At 40.4% G+C, this 16,996-nt stretch overlaps 1 protein-coding gene across 1 annotated transcript in view; it reads left to right on the top strand.

Annotated features, from left to right (window-relative positions):
• Positions 1-1,902: 1,902 nt before the first annotated feature.
• DYTN (dystrotelin) overlaps positions 1,903-16,996 on the top strand; it is a 48,686-nt gene continuing 33,592 nt past the window's right edge. Inside the window, exons 1-5 of the mRNA XM_070423289.1 lie at positions 1,903-1,921; positions 7,662-7,736; positions 11,408-11,606; positions 13,967-14,052; positions 14,762-14,862. Of these exons, the coding sequence (XP_070279390.1) occupies positions 1,903-1,921; positions 7,662-7,736; positions 11,408-11,606; positions 13,967-14,052; positions 14,762-14,862 (480 nt within the window). The remainder of the gene's footprint in view (positions 1,922-7,661; positions 7,737-11,407; positions 11,607-13,966; positions 14,053-14,761; positions 14,863-16,996) is intronic.

The raw sequence follows: 16,996 nt of genomic DNA, 5'->3' as shown, positions 1-16,996 counted from the left end.
AAGCTGGCAAGGCTCAGTGGTTGAGCATCAATCTATGAACCCAGAGGTCATGGTTCGATTCCCGGTCAGGGCACAAGCCCAGGTTGCAGGCTCAATCTCCAGTGTGGGGTGTGCAGGAGGCAGCCAATCCATGATTCTCTCTCACCATTGATGTTTCTATCTTTCTCTCCTCCTTTCCCTTCCTCTCTGAAATCAATAAAAATGTATTTTTTAAAAATTAGACTCCAGTCCTAGGTCACTCTTACCTAGATGGTCAGGAAGGAGCCTGCTCCCTGGGAGGGAGAGCCCCTCTTTCTGTTCCTAAGCCCTATGGTAACTGCTGCCCTTCATAGCACCCAGTAGTTTTCCTTGACTCTCCTACACATGAAATTAATACGGAAACAGAGATGTTGGAGTGGTATTAAATTATTCAAGACCTTTATTACTAATGAATGCACTTCTGTGAGCCCTTAAAAACAGTGTACATTCAATGTCACTGTTTTGCATGCAATTGCTGGGCCACCGGGACAAGACGTCCTCTCTCACTGGGAATGCCACATCTGAGTTATGTATGCAGAATGTTTGACTGAAATGCTTCTTCAAGGACACGAAGAAAGGTAAGGGCCTGGGGTGGAGACAGGGAGATTGTGTCTCCACGGTAATGTTGACATGTTGATGGGGCAGGAGGCCGGGTCCTTCTGCACCTGCCTGGGGGCTTCAGGAAGAGCTCAGGCGAGCATTTCTGCACCAAGAGGAGTGAGTCCTTACCTGATCCCACTTAATATGACTTTCCAAACAAATTTTACTTGAATGTATATGAAATGTTCCTAGTTTTGACAAATCTGCAGTCACTATTGCTGTTATATTTTTAAAGAACGAATGTTATCAGTTTTTGCTTTAGTTTCTCTCTTTGTAAAATACGATTTATCTATCCAATAATTTGTCCTTAATTCATTCCCTAGAACAGGGAAAGTACTATTTAAATTTGATTATAATGTAATTTTTTAAAACAGTTTTCAACTGCTCATGTTAAGAAATGTCTTTTTTTAAGAATTGTATAATGATTTCTTATACCATAGCCCATTTTTTATTCAAAGTAAACATATTTACATATCTGTGTATATATATTGAGTTCGAACAATAGTTACAACATGAAACAGCAGCTAGCTAATTTACTACTCTTTTTAAAATGAAATATTGACTAAATTCTACATGTAGAATTGTGTGATAAGGTGGATATAAATGGATATAATATTTGTCAGAAATTTAATATGTAGAATTGTTAATTTTGCCCTTCAAAATTCAAGTAAAACTACAGTTTCTTGAGGTAAGGATCCAGTTTACTCTTGAAATTATAATGCCTCGAAAGTTTTAAGTAGTCACGGTATTAGTTTCAGGAGCTGGTCTCAGTTTCTGAGTTATCACTCTAAGTTCCAGAAGTGTGACCTGTATGAGAAACTTCTACCACTATGGTCCTATTTTTCTCCTTCCAGGAGACTATAGACCAGTGATGGCAAACCTATGACACGTGTGTCAGAGGTGACACGTGAACTCATTTTTTTGGTTGATTTTTCTTTGTTAAATGGCATTTAAATATATAAAATAAATATCAAAAATATAAATCTTTGTTTTACTATGGTTGCAAATATAAAAAAATTTCTATGTGTGACACGGCACCAGAGTTAAGTTAGGGTTTTTCAAAATGCTGACATGCCGAGCTCAAAAGGTTCGCCATCACTGCTGTAGACTCTATAGAGTCTTCCTAAACACCTCATGTTCTTGTTCCACAGGTGAAGTGACTTTTAGTTGCCTGTTTGTTCCCCTACCCTCCTTCTTCCACTGCAAAACCTTCTGCTTAAAATGTTGGTTCATTTTCAGTTAGGAGGACCCTCTTGCCATCCACCCTTTCAAGAAACTCCTGAAATGGACCCAGACAATCAAGGTGAGCATTTTTTGTCAAGTTTCTGAGCATAGTTTGTAAACAAAAAAATTAGGCACAGATGTTGTATTTTCAGACTTCTGAGTTGTAGCAGAGTAGACGTTTAGCAAATTTCTGGCTGAAAAAAGAGACTATTGGGTGATTTAAAAGACTTTTTCTTCTTAACATAAATTCATATTTAAGAATATTTGGTCTATTGTCTCCAAAGCACCCAAATAATTTAACGAATTACTTGGTCTCAATATAATTACATTTTAATTACAAGAAGTGGCTTATTTTTAAATTATTCTCATAATTTACTGTTAAAATGATATCACTGTAGAAATTTCCATGTCAGGGGTTAAGTATCCAGTACTATGTGGGCCCAAGGTTGGGAGAAAGATCTCACAGCTATCGTTATGTGAATATTTGATAAATGAATGTGGGGGAGACCAATTCCCCTTTCTTCTAACACATCTGAATGCCAGCTTAGGCCCAAACTGTCTAGGATATTTTTATTGGTGAGTCTAGTTGCAGCCCCTAGCTAAAATCTAGATTGTTAACTTTATTTGTTCTACATAAAATTCTATAATAACTCAAGTTATTTATCTAAAACAACAAGTTGAGTAATTCAAATTATCTTTGGGTTTCCCAAATTTAGACCCTCATATTAATAAGCTTAACACAGAACAGTAGGTAATGTATTCAAAGCCAAATTCTCTGTCTCTAAAGATGTGTTTTTAAAATTTAGTGTGCCAGCATCACCGGCAGGGTTGGTTAAAATGCTGGGCTTCACCTACAGAGTTAGTGCCCCAGTTGGTCCAGGGTGGGGTCCAAGAATTCATTTCCACAAACTCCCAGGTGATACTGATGTTGCTCCTCTGGGATCACAATTTGACAACCACTGACCTAAAATACCTATTTCTGGATCATCAAAGTAGATGATGGACAGTTGAAAGCAATTTTATTATATTTTTAGTATCTGTAGAAAATGACACATATTGATTTGGCTAAACAAAATTAAGAGTCATTTAAAGCGGGGAGAAATCAAGATGGCGGCATAGGTGATCACCTATACTTGCTGCCTCTCACAACCACATCAAAATTACAACTAAACGGCAGAACAACTAAACACCCAGAACCGCAGGAAAGCTGGCTGAGTGGAAGTTCCAGAGCTAGAGAGGTGAAGAAGGCGCATTGAGACTGGCAAGAGGTGCAGAGGCACAGAAAGTGCTGGCACCTGGATGTGTTGTTCTTTAAACCGGGAGGGAGATACAAGCTCCCGCTTGCTCCGAACTCCAGTTATGGATGAGACTCTGGGGGACCCAGACACATATGGGAAGAAACTGGCCTGTCTGGCATTGGGACAAAAACGTGAGGGCAGCTTACTCTTAGAGGTACTCCCAGCAATCTTTGTTCCTGAACAGGTGCACAGGACACAGAGAACCAGGGACTTCTCTGATTCAGGGAAGCCATTGCAGTTTGCTCTGCCCTGGTGATTCCAAGAAACCCCACCCCATCCAATTTACAACTCCACCCAAGCTGTGCACATCGGCTTTTGCATATGAATGGCCTGTCCTTTCGCCTAAAACAAACTGCAGCTGGGTCAGAGAGCCCCAGAGATTCCAAAAGAAGGCCCCCTACCTGACAGCAACAGCAGCCTTGCTTTACAGCTTGACCTCGTATGGGCACTTCCAAACCCCATACAAAGAGGAGGAATCTGCAGGTGTCTCTGTATTTCCTGCTGGGTGCCCCAGACAGTGGCTGACCTTGCACCTCCTTGGAGATGATAACAGATTACAACTCTTCACATCCATAAGAGATACACTCAGGGGGCAGACTCAGTGAGCACCAAAGCCCTACTGAAGCAAGTCCTGCCCCATAAGGGTGTCTCCTGTGCAACAGACCTTCCAGTATAGACATAGCTGGTCACCACATCCAATTGGCCTGGAGGTCAATTCCTCCCAGTGATACCAACAGCAATCAAGGGTTAACCACAATAAGACTGTGCAAACATCCCACAAAGGGGTGCACCAAGAGTATCCACCTCAGGTGACTAGGGAGGCTGAGTCCCTGGGCCATATAAGACACCAACCACACAAGGCCACTCTATCAATTCAAGGACACTTAGCAGCTACCCAGTACATAGAAACAAACACAGGGAAGCAACCAAAATGTGGAGTCAAAGAAACAAGTCACAAATGAAAGAAATGGATGAAAGCAAAATACTGGATATAGCGTTCAAAACCATGGTTATAAGGTTACTCAAGAACCTTCTAGAAACCTCCAAGAAATTTAGTGAGACACTCAAGGATATGAAAAAGGACCAATCAGAAATTAAGCATGCACTGACTGAAATAAAGGATATTACGCAGACTCCCAACAGCAGACAAGAGAATCCCAAGATCAAGTCAAAGATTTGAAATACGAAGAAGTAAAAAACACCCAACCGGAAAAGCAAAAAGAAAAAAGAATCCAAAAATATGAAGATACTGTAAGGAGCCTCTGGGACAACTTCAAGCGTACCAACATCCAAATTATGGGGGTGCCAGAATAAGAGAGAGGGCAATATATTGAAAACATATTTGAAGAAATTTTGACAGAAAACTTCCCCTACCTGGTGAAAGAAATAGACTTATAAGTCCAGGAAGCGCAGAGAACCCCAAACAAAAGGAATCCAAAGAGGACCACACCAAGACACATCATAATTAAAATGCCAAGGGCAAAAGACAAAGAGAGAATCTTAAAAGCATCAAGAGAAAAACAGTCAGTTACCTACAAGGGAGTACCCATACGACTGTCAGCTGATTTCTCAACAGAAACTATGCAGGCCAGAAGGGAGTGGCAAGAAATATACAAAGTGATGAATAGCAAGAACCTACAACCAAGACTACTCTACCCAGCAAAGCTATCATTCAGAATTGAAGGTCAGATAAAGAGCTTCACAGACAAAAAAAAAAGCTAAAGGAGTTCATCACCACCAAACCAGTATTATATGAAATGCTGAAGGATATTCTCTAAGAAGAGGAAGAAAAAGGTAAAGATAAAAATTATAAACAACAAAGTGACAACAAATACATATCTATAAACAAGTGAGTCTAAAAATCAAGTGAATAAAAAATCTGAAGAACAGAATAAACTGGTGAATATAATAGAATCAGGGGCATAGAAAGGAGTGGACTGACAGTTCTCAGGGTGAAGGGGATTTGGGGGGTACAGGAAGAGATTGGACAAAAATCTTATACCTATGGACAAGGACAATGGGGGGTAAAGGCATGGGGTGGGGTGGGAACCGGGTGAAGGGGAGCTATGGGGGGAAAAAGAGGAATAACTATAATAATCTGAACAACAAAGATTTTAAAAAAAGAATGATGGTTGCACAACATTGTGAATGTGATTAATGCTACTGAATTGTACACTTAAAAATTGTTAAAATAGCAAATTTTGTATTATATATATTAGTACAATAAAAATTTTAAATATTAAAAGAAAGAATCATTTAAAGCAAAACACATTTCCCAGTCAAAATGCTCCCATGAACAAGACCATATGTAGCTTTTGTATTATTTCTGTAAGCATCTAAAAGGACTTTGTTCATAGCTTTGGGCCTGGCATGTCTAGCAATCTTTTCCTTTCTTGAATTTCTCCCACCAGTGAGGGGGTGGGGAGCCTTGAGGAAGCTGGGCTGGTGGTGAAGCGCCTGGGCTGTACATTCCTTTCCACGTGCTGCTGTATCGCAGCTGGCCATGCTATGCTGTATAAGTTCATCAGATGACGCTGCAGAACAGAGCCTGACCAGAGGGCGACGGGCCAGATGGTAGAGCAGCTACAGAGTCGCTCTTCCTCCAAGAACAGCATCTGGGAACTGGCAAGATCCCTAGTTTACTGATTCTCTGTTTTAATTTAAGACATCTGAGAGCATAAAAATGGGCCAGTTCCTAGGAGGAAAAAATAATATCGGGCATTGCACTTTTGTAAAGCATTTCCAGACTATTATTATCTCTCTTCTCAATTTGTTTTACTTCCCACATAGAGCAGAGATGTTTCTCACTTCTCCTATGCTCTAAGTTTGGACTCTTACCTGAAAAGAAAGTATGTTTTAAAAATAAGGATACATTAAATGACAAAAGATTTAGAACTAACCGTAGAGTTTTATATAGGGGTACCTGTTCAAAAAAAGAAAAGAAAAGTGGAGCTTTTTAAACAAGATTGCTTGTATTGGTGGCATTTTCAGGCACAGCCTAGATTCACCTGAAGTGGGTGCTTTGACTCATAATCATAGATTGGTCATTGAATCAATGTATGTTCAGGCAGAGGCATTTGGTGGGCTCCAACTCCTCCAGGATGGGTCTGACCCAGTCCAGGGTAGAGCATAGTGCTTGGTCCTCAATACCCAAATGTGTAACATATAGAACTTTACTCCACAACATTCAAGGGCAAGGCATCCTTTTGCAAACCAAAATCAAGTCACTGTGGCTTGGCATGAAGTTGACAGTGAGCTAAGTCTGGGAAGCCATCCCTGTGAGACAGACAGAAACTCTAAGGTTTTTATCCTGAACAGCTGGTCTGAAGTGGTCAGAACATCTGGTCTGACATGGCATTGTGACCCTCACTTGCTATACTTTTTGTCTTTGGCTTTGGGGTCCACTTAAAGACATGAGACTCCCCGTTAGGACTGGACACAGAGATCTTTGCCAAACCTAGCTCTGATCTCGGTAATTGCACCTCGAAGCCATTCTCTCCACTCAGTTAATCATAAAAAAAAGGCTATATTTGCCCATAGTTGATGTCCTTGTGGCTTCCAGATACTGAACTATTGGCTTGTCTCTACCTTCTGAAACTCATCTTCCTCGGCCTTTTTACTATTGTTATCTCCTGGTTTCACTAGCTTTCACTTCTCATTCTTTCTCTTAAATTTCTCTTTCTTAATTATAAAAATAATATAGGTCTTTATCAAAAATTTAGGGAATAGCACCAAGTAGAAAGAAAATAACTATGAACACTAAGAATTCAAGCACCCAGAGATATCCACTATTACCAATTTGGTGAATGCCACTAAGAATTAAGCCCCACATGGCAGGGGTTTTCATCTGTTAACTGCTATTTTTCAAGGGCCTGGAATCATGCCAGGGCCATATAACAAGAGCTCAATAAATATTTGTTAGATGAATGATTGGATAGATAGCATTTGAATTGCTTTTTATATATGCATAAATACATATGTGTATATATGACTAGAATATATTAAGAAAATTGAGGTTATATTCTACATTGAGTTTTTTAAAATATATTTTTATTGACTTTTAGAGAGATAAGAAGGGAGAAAGAGAGATAAAACATCAATGAGAAAGACACATTGATTGGTGGCCTCCTACATGCCCCCTATTGGGGATCGAGCCCCAAACCTGGGCATGTGCCTTGACTGGGAATCAAACCGTGACCTCCTGGTTCATGGGTCAACACTCAACCACTGAGCTACACCCGTTGGGCTACAAAGAGATTTTTATTCTATTTGTTTATAAGGCTGTTTCCTCCTATAAAAACATGGACAGATTTGTGGGGGGATCCTCACTTTTTGGTGGACTCTGAGGGTGAGTCCAGGGTCCCCTGCAGCCTAAGATTCTGTAGACCATTAATATTTGTTTCTAGATGGGAAAGAGAGCAAACTAAAGGGCCTACATGATCCCTAGAGCTGCCTTCCAGGATGTGGGATTTGTCTAATGAGATGATCATTTATCCATGTTATTTCATGCTTTCTTTACAGAGGCTCTCAATAGTATTGAGAATTCCATTTATAGAACAGCCTTCAAATTACGATCTGTGCAAACCACGTGTCAACGTAAGTAGAACTCTCTGAAACACTGGGAATAATTGGTTCCTGATGCGCTATGTAAATTCACAAAGCAAACCAAAACTTATGTGAGTGAGGTCAGACTCCGGAGGTTGCATTTGTGCATTTCCTCCACTTGTAACAGAGAAGATGGAGAGGGAGGGGACACCATGTGTGTTCAACCAAAGGGTAGCTTCATTGACTGAAATAGAAAATAATTTTTGGATGAAGATTTTTTTTCCTATTTTGTTTCTGAAAAAAAAATGTTGGTTTCCCTTTCAGGATACCAATATTAACACAAAATAAAATTACAAAATAGGTTAGTTTAGAAATCTGTACTTGTAGATGTAAATTTAACATTTTCAAATTTCTTCTACCTCATAAGATTTTCATTTTCAAGTTGTACTTCTCTCTCTGAACATGTAAAAGTAGGTTCAGGTGAATAATTCCTGGGCCATAAATTTTAAAACTATGTCGAGAATTCCCTGTGAACTGCTCTTTTGTGTTAAACTTAGATCTGATTGAATGTTATGGTTTTCTTTTCTGATACTGTTATCTAAGCAAAATAAAGTAAATATTGTAAAAACATTTATCCTGGCCTGGCCAGCGTGGTTCAGTAGTTGAGCACTGACCTATGAACCAGGAGGTCACAGCATGATTCTGGTGAGGGCACATGCCAAGTTGTGTGCTTGATCCCCAATAGAGGGCATACAGGAAGCAGCCAATCAATGATTCTCTCTCATCATTGATGTTTCTCTCTCTCTCTCTCTCTCTCTCTCTCTCTCTCTCCCTACTCCTTCCTCTTTGAAATCAATAAAATACATTTAAAAAAATGTATCCTGTAAAAATTCTCCAACATGAAATAAATTGGGTCTTGGCTGTGAAAAGCAATAGGCATTCAGCATACCTAAACTTACTGATTTCTAATAAATTTGTATTACATTTTAAAAAATCACTTTATGTGAAATGATTTATGACATTATTATATCAGACCTAAAAGAAGCTATTATATATATATATATATATATATATATATATATATATGACATTTTTTCCTAAAGGTTGAGCGTTTTTATATTTTGCTTTTTGCCTAATAAGTTATATAGACCAATGAATTTCAAATTGTGCTTCACAACAGTTTGTGCATGGGTATGATGTAGGACACGAAAGGGTTAGCAAGGTGGGAAAGGAAGAATAGACAACCCAGGAAAACCCAGAAACCGTCTCCTCAACCAGAACAACTGTATTTCTCTATTTTCCATACTGCCTTTCTGTATAAGGGTCTTTTGAAGCAGGGATTCTTGACAGAAAGAAAGAAAGAAAGAAAGAAAGAAAGAAAGAAAGAAAGAAAGAGAGAGAGAGAGAGAGGGAGGGAGGGAGGGAGGGAGGGAGGGAGGGAGGGAGGGAGGGAGGAAGGAAGGAAGGAAGGAAGGAAAGGAAGGAAGGAAAGGAAGGAAGAAAAATCACTACTGTAGACAAATAAAATTACTTGTAACTAGTATTTGTTATTCCAGGGATTAATAAAAGATAGAATAGGCACACTAAAAATATATCCTCAGTTATGCTATTTCCTTAGAGAATTTCTCCCATTAAAGAAAGTTAGCAGCAAATGTTTATATAAGCCTCCATCATTTCTGCCTGGGTACAAAGAATGTAATTTGAGGACGTTCCTTTTTGTACTTCTTATTATCCCTGGCATCAGAAACAGTAAATATGAACAATACTCATGGGAAATATTAATAAGACACAAAATTAGTAGTTGAAAAGTTCTACTCCAGAAAAGATATCCAAATGAAAATTTGAAAGCAAAAAAGCCCCATATACAGCGATAAAGCATGCTATGAGTTCCAGGCGGCAGGGCCTGGGGCTCATCGCTGCATAAATCTTGCGGTGAGATTAATGGACACCGGTGTTATCTGTGTTTCTGTAATACAGAGCCCTCATCCCGTGTGCAGCACGCCGGACCGAGGCGATAGGCTTTGCGATTGAGTAACGATAAAAGGTTTGGCAGCCTGCAGCCAGGGTTTTATTAAAGTTACATCCTGGAACCTACTCCTCACTTCTTTAGACTCTGCCCTTAAAAGCAGCACCAGAGAACAAATAAAAATATTTTATTATACTTGCTAGATTTCTTATCTGCGAGATTGATTTATGAAGCAGAGAAAAGCACAGGGTTTTATCATTTCACAGGCTGAGGCAGTTTAAGTGCCAGCAGCTCTTGGTGCCACCATCATCCACATCTCTCCGATGATACAATTGGGTGTTTATTAATTTTGTCTGTCACCCTCTATCTGTAAGAAGCCATAGGGTTAGTTCTATTTCATTCATCCTTATATTCATTGCCTCATAAAATGTTTAAGAGGTGATAAAAGTATACAGGAAATAACCCATTATTTTTTTACAAGCAACTTTGGTTTTATTTAGTGCCTTCCTCAGATAATAATACTAATGGAAACAAGATAAAAAATAATAAATATTGCCCTAACCGGTTTGGCTCAGTGGATAGAGTGTCAGCCTGTGGACTCAAGGGTCCCAGGTTTGATTCTGGTCAAGGACATGTACCTTGATTGCGGGCACATCCCCAGTAAGGGGTGTGCAGGAGGCAGCTGATGGATGTTTCTCTCTCATCGATGTTTCTAACTCTCTATCCCTCTCCCTTCCACTCTGTAAAAAATGAATAAAATTTATTTTAAAAAATAATAATAAATATTACTGAGGCAAAGGTGGAACGTAAAGAGTCTGATATTAAATTCAACAACTGCTCAGCCTTGGTCCAGTATAACCTCTACTGGCCCAGTATAACCTGGTTAAGAACGTCGACTAGATATGCCAAGGTTTCGTGTTCAATCCCAATAAATGCATGAATAAGTGGTACAACAAACTGTGGTCTCTCTCTCTCAAAAATCAATCAAAATCAATAAAATTATTTAAATTCAGCAACTGCTCTTATATAAATATCACTGGGTTTTTAACTAAGGCCATCGCATTTTGACACACACTATTATTCTAAAGCTAGGCTGTAGAAAGGAAGAACAATATTTGAACATGAAAAGCTAATTTGCTTAATCAACTTAAAAAATACAGCCAAAACCGGTTTGGCTCAGTGGATAGAGCATCGGCCTGAGGACTCAAGGGTCCCAGGTTCCATTGCGGTCAAGGGCATGTACCTGGGTTGCGGGCACATCCCCAGTGGGAGATGTGCAGGAGGCAGCTGATCGATGTTTCTCTCTCATCGATGTTTCTAACTCTCTATCTCTCTCCCTTTCTCTCTGTAAAAAATCAATAAAATATATTTTAAAAAAATACAGTAATGTTTTCCCCAACCTTTCACTAGAGGGTCCTAAATTCCTTGGAAATTCTTTTTTTTCGAATTTGTGACTTTTTCTTCCCCCAACTTCATTCTATAAAGTACCATCCTAGAGGTTACACAGGAAATAATGTTATAATGGTGCTTTACTAACAGATGCACTTTTCCACAGTCAGATTGGCTGTCAGAAGAGTAATGCCTGAATTATGCACAAGAGATATGCATTCAAATAATGGTCATATCTAATTTTCTTTCAAGGAAATACCTACCATAAAAAAGAAGTCTTAATTAAACACCAGGTGACATTTGCTTTACTTGAAGCCTTTTGTTCCCATCAGAAAATCAGACTCAACTCTCCATTTGCTTTCTACAGTGGACTTGATTGGCAGTTCCCAGATTCAGCACGTCCTACTATGTCCGAGTTTCTGGGAAGCGAGAGAGAGCCCTCTCTCTGTGCAGCATCTTTTCCAGGCCCTCCAGGAGCTGTTCCAGAGAGCCAGGGAGAAGCCGGGACAGGTGCACCCCGGGGCTGCGGAACTCACTCTGAGCCTTCTCATGGCCATGTATGACAGGTGAGGGTGCAGAGGGCACACTGTGACCTCAAGGGCAGGGTTTGGTTGCCACTGGTCATCGACTATTTGGTGCTGTCTAATGTTTGCTTACGGTTTGACGTATAAGATGGCTTCTTTGTTTTCCACACATGTATTACTCATTCAGGAGGGCAAGGAAGAAGACACGTTTATCAGCTTTACCAACATAAGTGACCCATGGATTGCAAAAAGGGGAAAAAATCCACCTTACTTTCTCTCGTAAAAACTCATTTCTGCTCTAGAGACCATGCGCACCCTCTGCTAGGGCCATTGTACACGTATGCATGCAAAAATGTACACTTTTCTTTTGAGACCCTAGAGCAGTGGTTCTCAACCCTCCTAATGCCGCGACCCTTTACTATAGTTCCTCATGTTCTGGGGATCCCTAATTTCATTGTTACAAATTGAACATAATTAAAGCATAGAGATTAATCACAAAAACAATATGTAATTATATATGTGTTTTCCGGTGGACTTAGGCGACCCCTGTGAAAGGGTGGTTCGACCCCCAAAGGGGTCGCGACCCACAGGTTGAGAACCGCTGCCCTAGAGCTTATTTCCTTGCATATTTTTTGTCACTGATTATTAATTTTGTTTTGTTTCTTAAGTGGAGCAAGTTTGAATAACTTGTATATGGATGGCTAACCTATTGTCTTACTCTGTTTGGGCTAATACAACAAAAATACCATAGGCTGGGTGGCTTAAAGCAACAATTTATGTCTCACAGTTCTGGAGGCTGGGATGTCCAGGTCAAGGTGCCAGCCAATGTCTGTGAGGACCTGCTTCCTGGTTCAGAGAGGACCATCTACTCTCTGTGCCTTCACATGGCAGAAGTGTCCAGGGGGTGCTTGGAGATTTCTTTTCTAAGAGCACTAATCCATCTCATGACGGCTCTCTCCTTGTAGTCTCATCGTCTCTCAAAGTCCCACCTCCAAATTCTATCACATTGGGGATTAGGATTTCAACCTATGAAATTGGGGAGGGGACGTGAACATTCAGTTCATTGCACTTATACACCAGTTTAGACCATCCCAAAGGCTTGAGTATGCATGCCCTGGAGTCAGTGGTGGGTGCATGCGTGTGTGTGTGTGTGTGTGTGTGTGTGTGCAGGGATGTGTGTTTCTCTGGGTGTCTCCCTGGCTCTGGAGCTTATCATTCTTTGTCTCACTTCATTTTGTTTACCTTATGCTGAATTATCAAAGGGTTGAAATTTGAATATTGTTTTCAGTAGTTACCAAATTGTCTAGGAAGCCTTCAAAATAGAAAGCAGAGAATCAAGAAAACAACTTTTTTTTTTTTTTTTTAAGAAAAGAACTTTTTGCTTTTTCCCAGCAAGCCTCATCCTTCAGAATGGACTTTTAAAAATTCATAGTAATCCCAGCCGGCATGACTCAGTGGTTGAGCGTTGACCCAGGAACCAATGGGTCACCCGTTAGATTCCCAGTCAATGCACATGGCTGGGTTAGGGGCTCCATCCCCAACAGGGGGCATGCAGCCAATTGATGATGTTTCTCTCTCACCAATGTTTCTACCTCTATCCCTTTCCCTTCCTCCCTCTCTAAAAAATCAATAAAAACATAGTAAAAATTATAGTGAATATAATACACTTGGAAAGAGCAGAAAAGAATAAAGAAGAAATATCACCCAAAAGCCTACCTCACAGAGGCAAGCACAGGTAACCATCTGGCAAATTCCTTACAGTGTTTCCCTTTCTAGTTTATTATTTTTTAATTGCACAAATGACATATAAACTGTTCTCAAGTTAATTTCTCATGATTGCAGTCTCCTTAAACATTAAGCTTTGATTGCCATTTCTGATATCAGTGCCTGCCCGTAACAATCTTCTTCCTGCTTTTAACACATTGTTTTGTAGGTGTGACAGGGGCCAAGCCAGTGGCAAAGGATGATTAGTCTCTAAGTGAGGGCCTGTGACCTGGTGGGTTTTTATATACATAAATGTTTGCTCCTTTTAACTGCCTTTGGCTCTTGTCTCTGTTGTTTGGTTTCTAGATATGTGAAGCCCAAGGAAGCGAAACTACCTGCTTTGTGGAGACAGGAAGAAGTCCTGGATCACCTGTGCCTAGCACAGTGCTTAGCAGAGAGGAGGCACCCAGCAAATATTAGCTGAGCACATGAATGAATGAATGAATGAATGAAGAAATATTTTAATTCAATTATTAATCTTGTCAAATTCTAGATATAAGAAAGCAGACCATGAAAGACTTGAACTTGTAACACCATGTCAGAAACGTCCGTTAATAGTTACATTTTTTTTATAAGCCACTTCACCAAGAATCACCCTGCCTTTCCCATTCTTGTCTCTGCGATTTGTTGCCCTGCAGCACAGGAACCGGCTTTCTCAAGCTTACACCTGCAGCCGCTGCCCTGATTGCCCTCTCAGGGGACAGCCCTCTTACAAAATACAGAGGTAAGACCCACAGGAGTTTTGAGTGTCTGAAATTCAATGGCCTCCAAATCTCCAACACATTATTTTCCTCACCTGCTCCTATATCCTGGCCACGTGGCTCTTGTTGGGTATATACTCAGCCCAACTTGGAATTTTTCAAGATGTTGATCTGTGCTTTCTACTTATTCATAACTTGGTTACCCTGGGTATTCATTTGTGTAGGGATAATTGACACCAGTGGTTATTATTCCTCTAGCAGTGGTTCTCAACCTTCCTAATGCTGCAACCCTTTAATACAGTTCCTCATGTTGTGGTGACCCCCAACCATAAAATTATTTTCGTTGCTACCTCATAACTCTAATTTTGCTACTGTTATGAATCATAATGTAAATATCTGATATGCAGGATGTATTTTCAGGGGTCGCAACCCACAGGTTGAGAACCACTGCAAGGCCGGGACTCTCCTCACATTGCCGTTTACCCACCTCCTGGTCTTCAACATCGATGTGCTGAATGAGCAAGGGGTTGAAATGCGAATTGGGTTTTCAGTAGTTATCAAATTATCTAGCTTGGAAGCCTTCAAAATAGAAAGCAAAGAATCAAGAAGAGAAATTTTCATTTTTTTCCCCTTCATACCCACAAATACACTGTTTAGAATTCAAAGCACATACTCTTCAAAGACACATTGCATGAATTTAATGTAAAGATCTTTTCTCCCTTATGTATCTAGCTCTTTTTCAGCTCTATGCAGAAAATAAAAGGGGAGGTTATGATTCTGGGGCACGTATGACCCGAAGGACTTTGAGAAACCTACTAACAGATCTACAGCAGGTAAATCTCTAATATTTAAGAATTTTAAATTTGTTCCAGATGTTAGCCACATTATTAAAGAATCTGATTTTTAGTGTCCAGTTCACATTAATAGATGTCTTCATGCAACTCCTCCCCCGACAGCCACTGCTACCGTCTGAGTATAGGTCTGATCTACTGCAATCACTTCCCCTAACTCGTTTCCCCAACTCAAGCCTCTCTTCTCTCCCACTCTGCCTCCACATGACCGCCAGTGACTCTTCCAAAATGCATATGTCATCCTCATGCCTAAAATTCTTCATTGGCCATTCTTGTCTATAAGACAAAGCCCAACCTTAGCATCACACCACCTTAAGCTAAACAACGAAAAAAGGTGGGGTAGGCAAGTTATGAGAAGGTGACCATGAAAAGTCCGGTGAACAAGGTTTGTTATTCAGGTTTAGCCTGTTCCTTCTCCACTAATAAGTGTTAAGAGTTCTCTTCCTGGTAGGGACAAGGAGAATAAATGTTCATTTTATTTACAAAAGGAAAATTTGTGCCCTATTTTTAGAGCTTTTCCTGCATTGATTGGTTCTCAATAGCGTTTAGCTCAAATAATTCATATGCCAAAGAGGTATATTTTGAGTGGTATATTCTCTGCTACCCTTCAGGACCAGGGATTCTGAACTGGGGATAGTCATGATGGGGGTGGGAAGTAGGTATGCAGGAAGGTTATTGAACTCTAGGACAGAGAATATGGTTAGGAAAAATCTATCCAAAATTACTTATCCAAAAATACCTCTTAATATCAATATTTTATGTTCTTATTGATCGTAATAATGTTTAATTTATTCTGAAATTTTAAGATGTTCATATTTCTTAAAAGAGTAATAATTTTTAATACATTAATAAGGTTAAAACATCAGACGGAGTTATTGCAGGGCTGTTCTGGTGGTTGTGACAGCACATGGATCTCATCGCCAGTTTTCTGCTGACTCCCGGGCATGTCCTAGGGAGCTACTGCTTCAGCAAGCCTCACTTCTCAGGACTCAAGCTGGTGGGGAGCCAGGGAGAGTGGGAACATTTGTCAATTCATTTACACAATCAGACGTGTAAGCCTGGCATGTGGAGGTGGATGTGAGGGAAGAAGATGGACTAAGGGCCATTTTCCTTGTCCTGTAGAAATCCTGTGCTTGCCTCCTGACTACTATAGCTGGCCTCAGGCTAACACCCTGTCCACCAGGCCATACACATCTACCCTGGTTTCAGCCTCGTCTGAGGTCAATGAGCTGCTGAAATGGCAGCTCCCACAGAGCTGTCTCCCCTCAACACATTATTATGCTCCTGAGGAAGCTGCGAGGAAGGCGGAAATTTGCATAGCAAATTATCATCCCATTGAGTTCCATTAAGAACTCAGGGATGGAGTCCCCTATAAAATTCCAGGCCCCACTCTGTGAATCACATCCCTCCCCCAAGAATTCAAATGCTCACTTCAAGTGGCGTTCTGCCTGTGCCAGCATGTCATCCAGTCATGTTCAATTCTTCCACAGAACACCTGCAAGAAATGAGTCTCATGGATGGGCAATTCATCCACAAAATCTTTGTGCACACGCTTAAGGCAACAGTTTGGTTAAAACCCAGTGCTGAAGTGAATTTTCTTTTGACTGGTGTCAGAATCACAGAACTAGCAGGTCAGTCCCATCCGAGACACTTCCCTTATTTCACAAATCAGGTTAACCAACCCCCTTTCCCAGGGCTCAAGGACAATGTCCAAACTAGTGGTCCAGTTAGCTCACCAGCATTCACGGGTTGGAAGATGAGTTGTTTTTTCAGACAAAGGCTAAAGAACATAGGGAGTAGTTACTCATGTTCAGCTGGGGATGGGGTTATTATCCATTTAAAGTACAAGCCATCTTGTCAGGATTGCACAAATGTTTGTTGACTTCTGCCTGGCTAATTGTCAGCAAAGTGGTTCTAAGTGCCACTTTCCTGATTAGAAGAATGTTTATTCGAGTTGATGGACTCAGCAGGGGGGTCTTCGAAATTACTTCTGAGTTTGCAGGCAGTGCCTGCTGACAGCCTGTGCTGTAGAAGACGTCAGACCCCAAATTAGGACCCCCGACCAAATAGGCATAAATAGAGGTGACAAGTCAACGTAAATGTGCATATAGATAAT

Source organism: Myotis yumanensis, unplaced genomic scaffold, assembly GCF_028538775.1.
Source record: "Myotis yumanensis isolate MYYU_CA2020_CCGP unplaced genomic scaffold, mMyoYum1.0.hap1 SCAF_8, whole genome shotgun sequence".
Lineage (NCBI taxonomy): Eukaryota > Metazoa > Chordata > Mammalia > Chiroptera > Vespertilionidae > Myotis > Myotis yumanensis.
The sequence above is the reverse complement of the archived record's forward strand: the minus strand, read 5'-3'. Positions and strand labels throughout refer to the sequence as shown.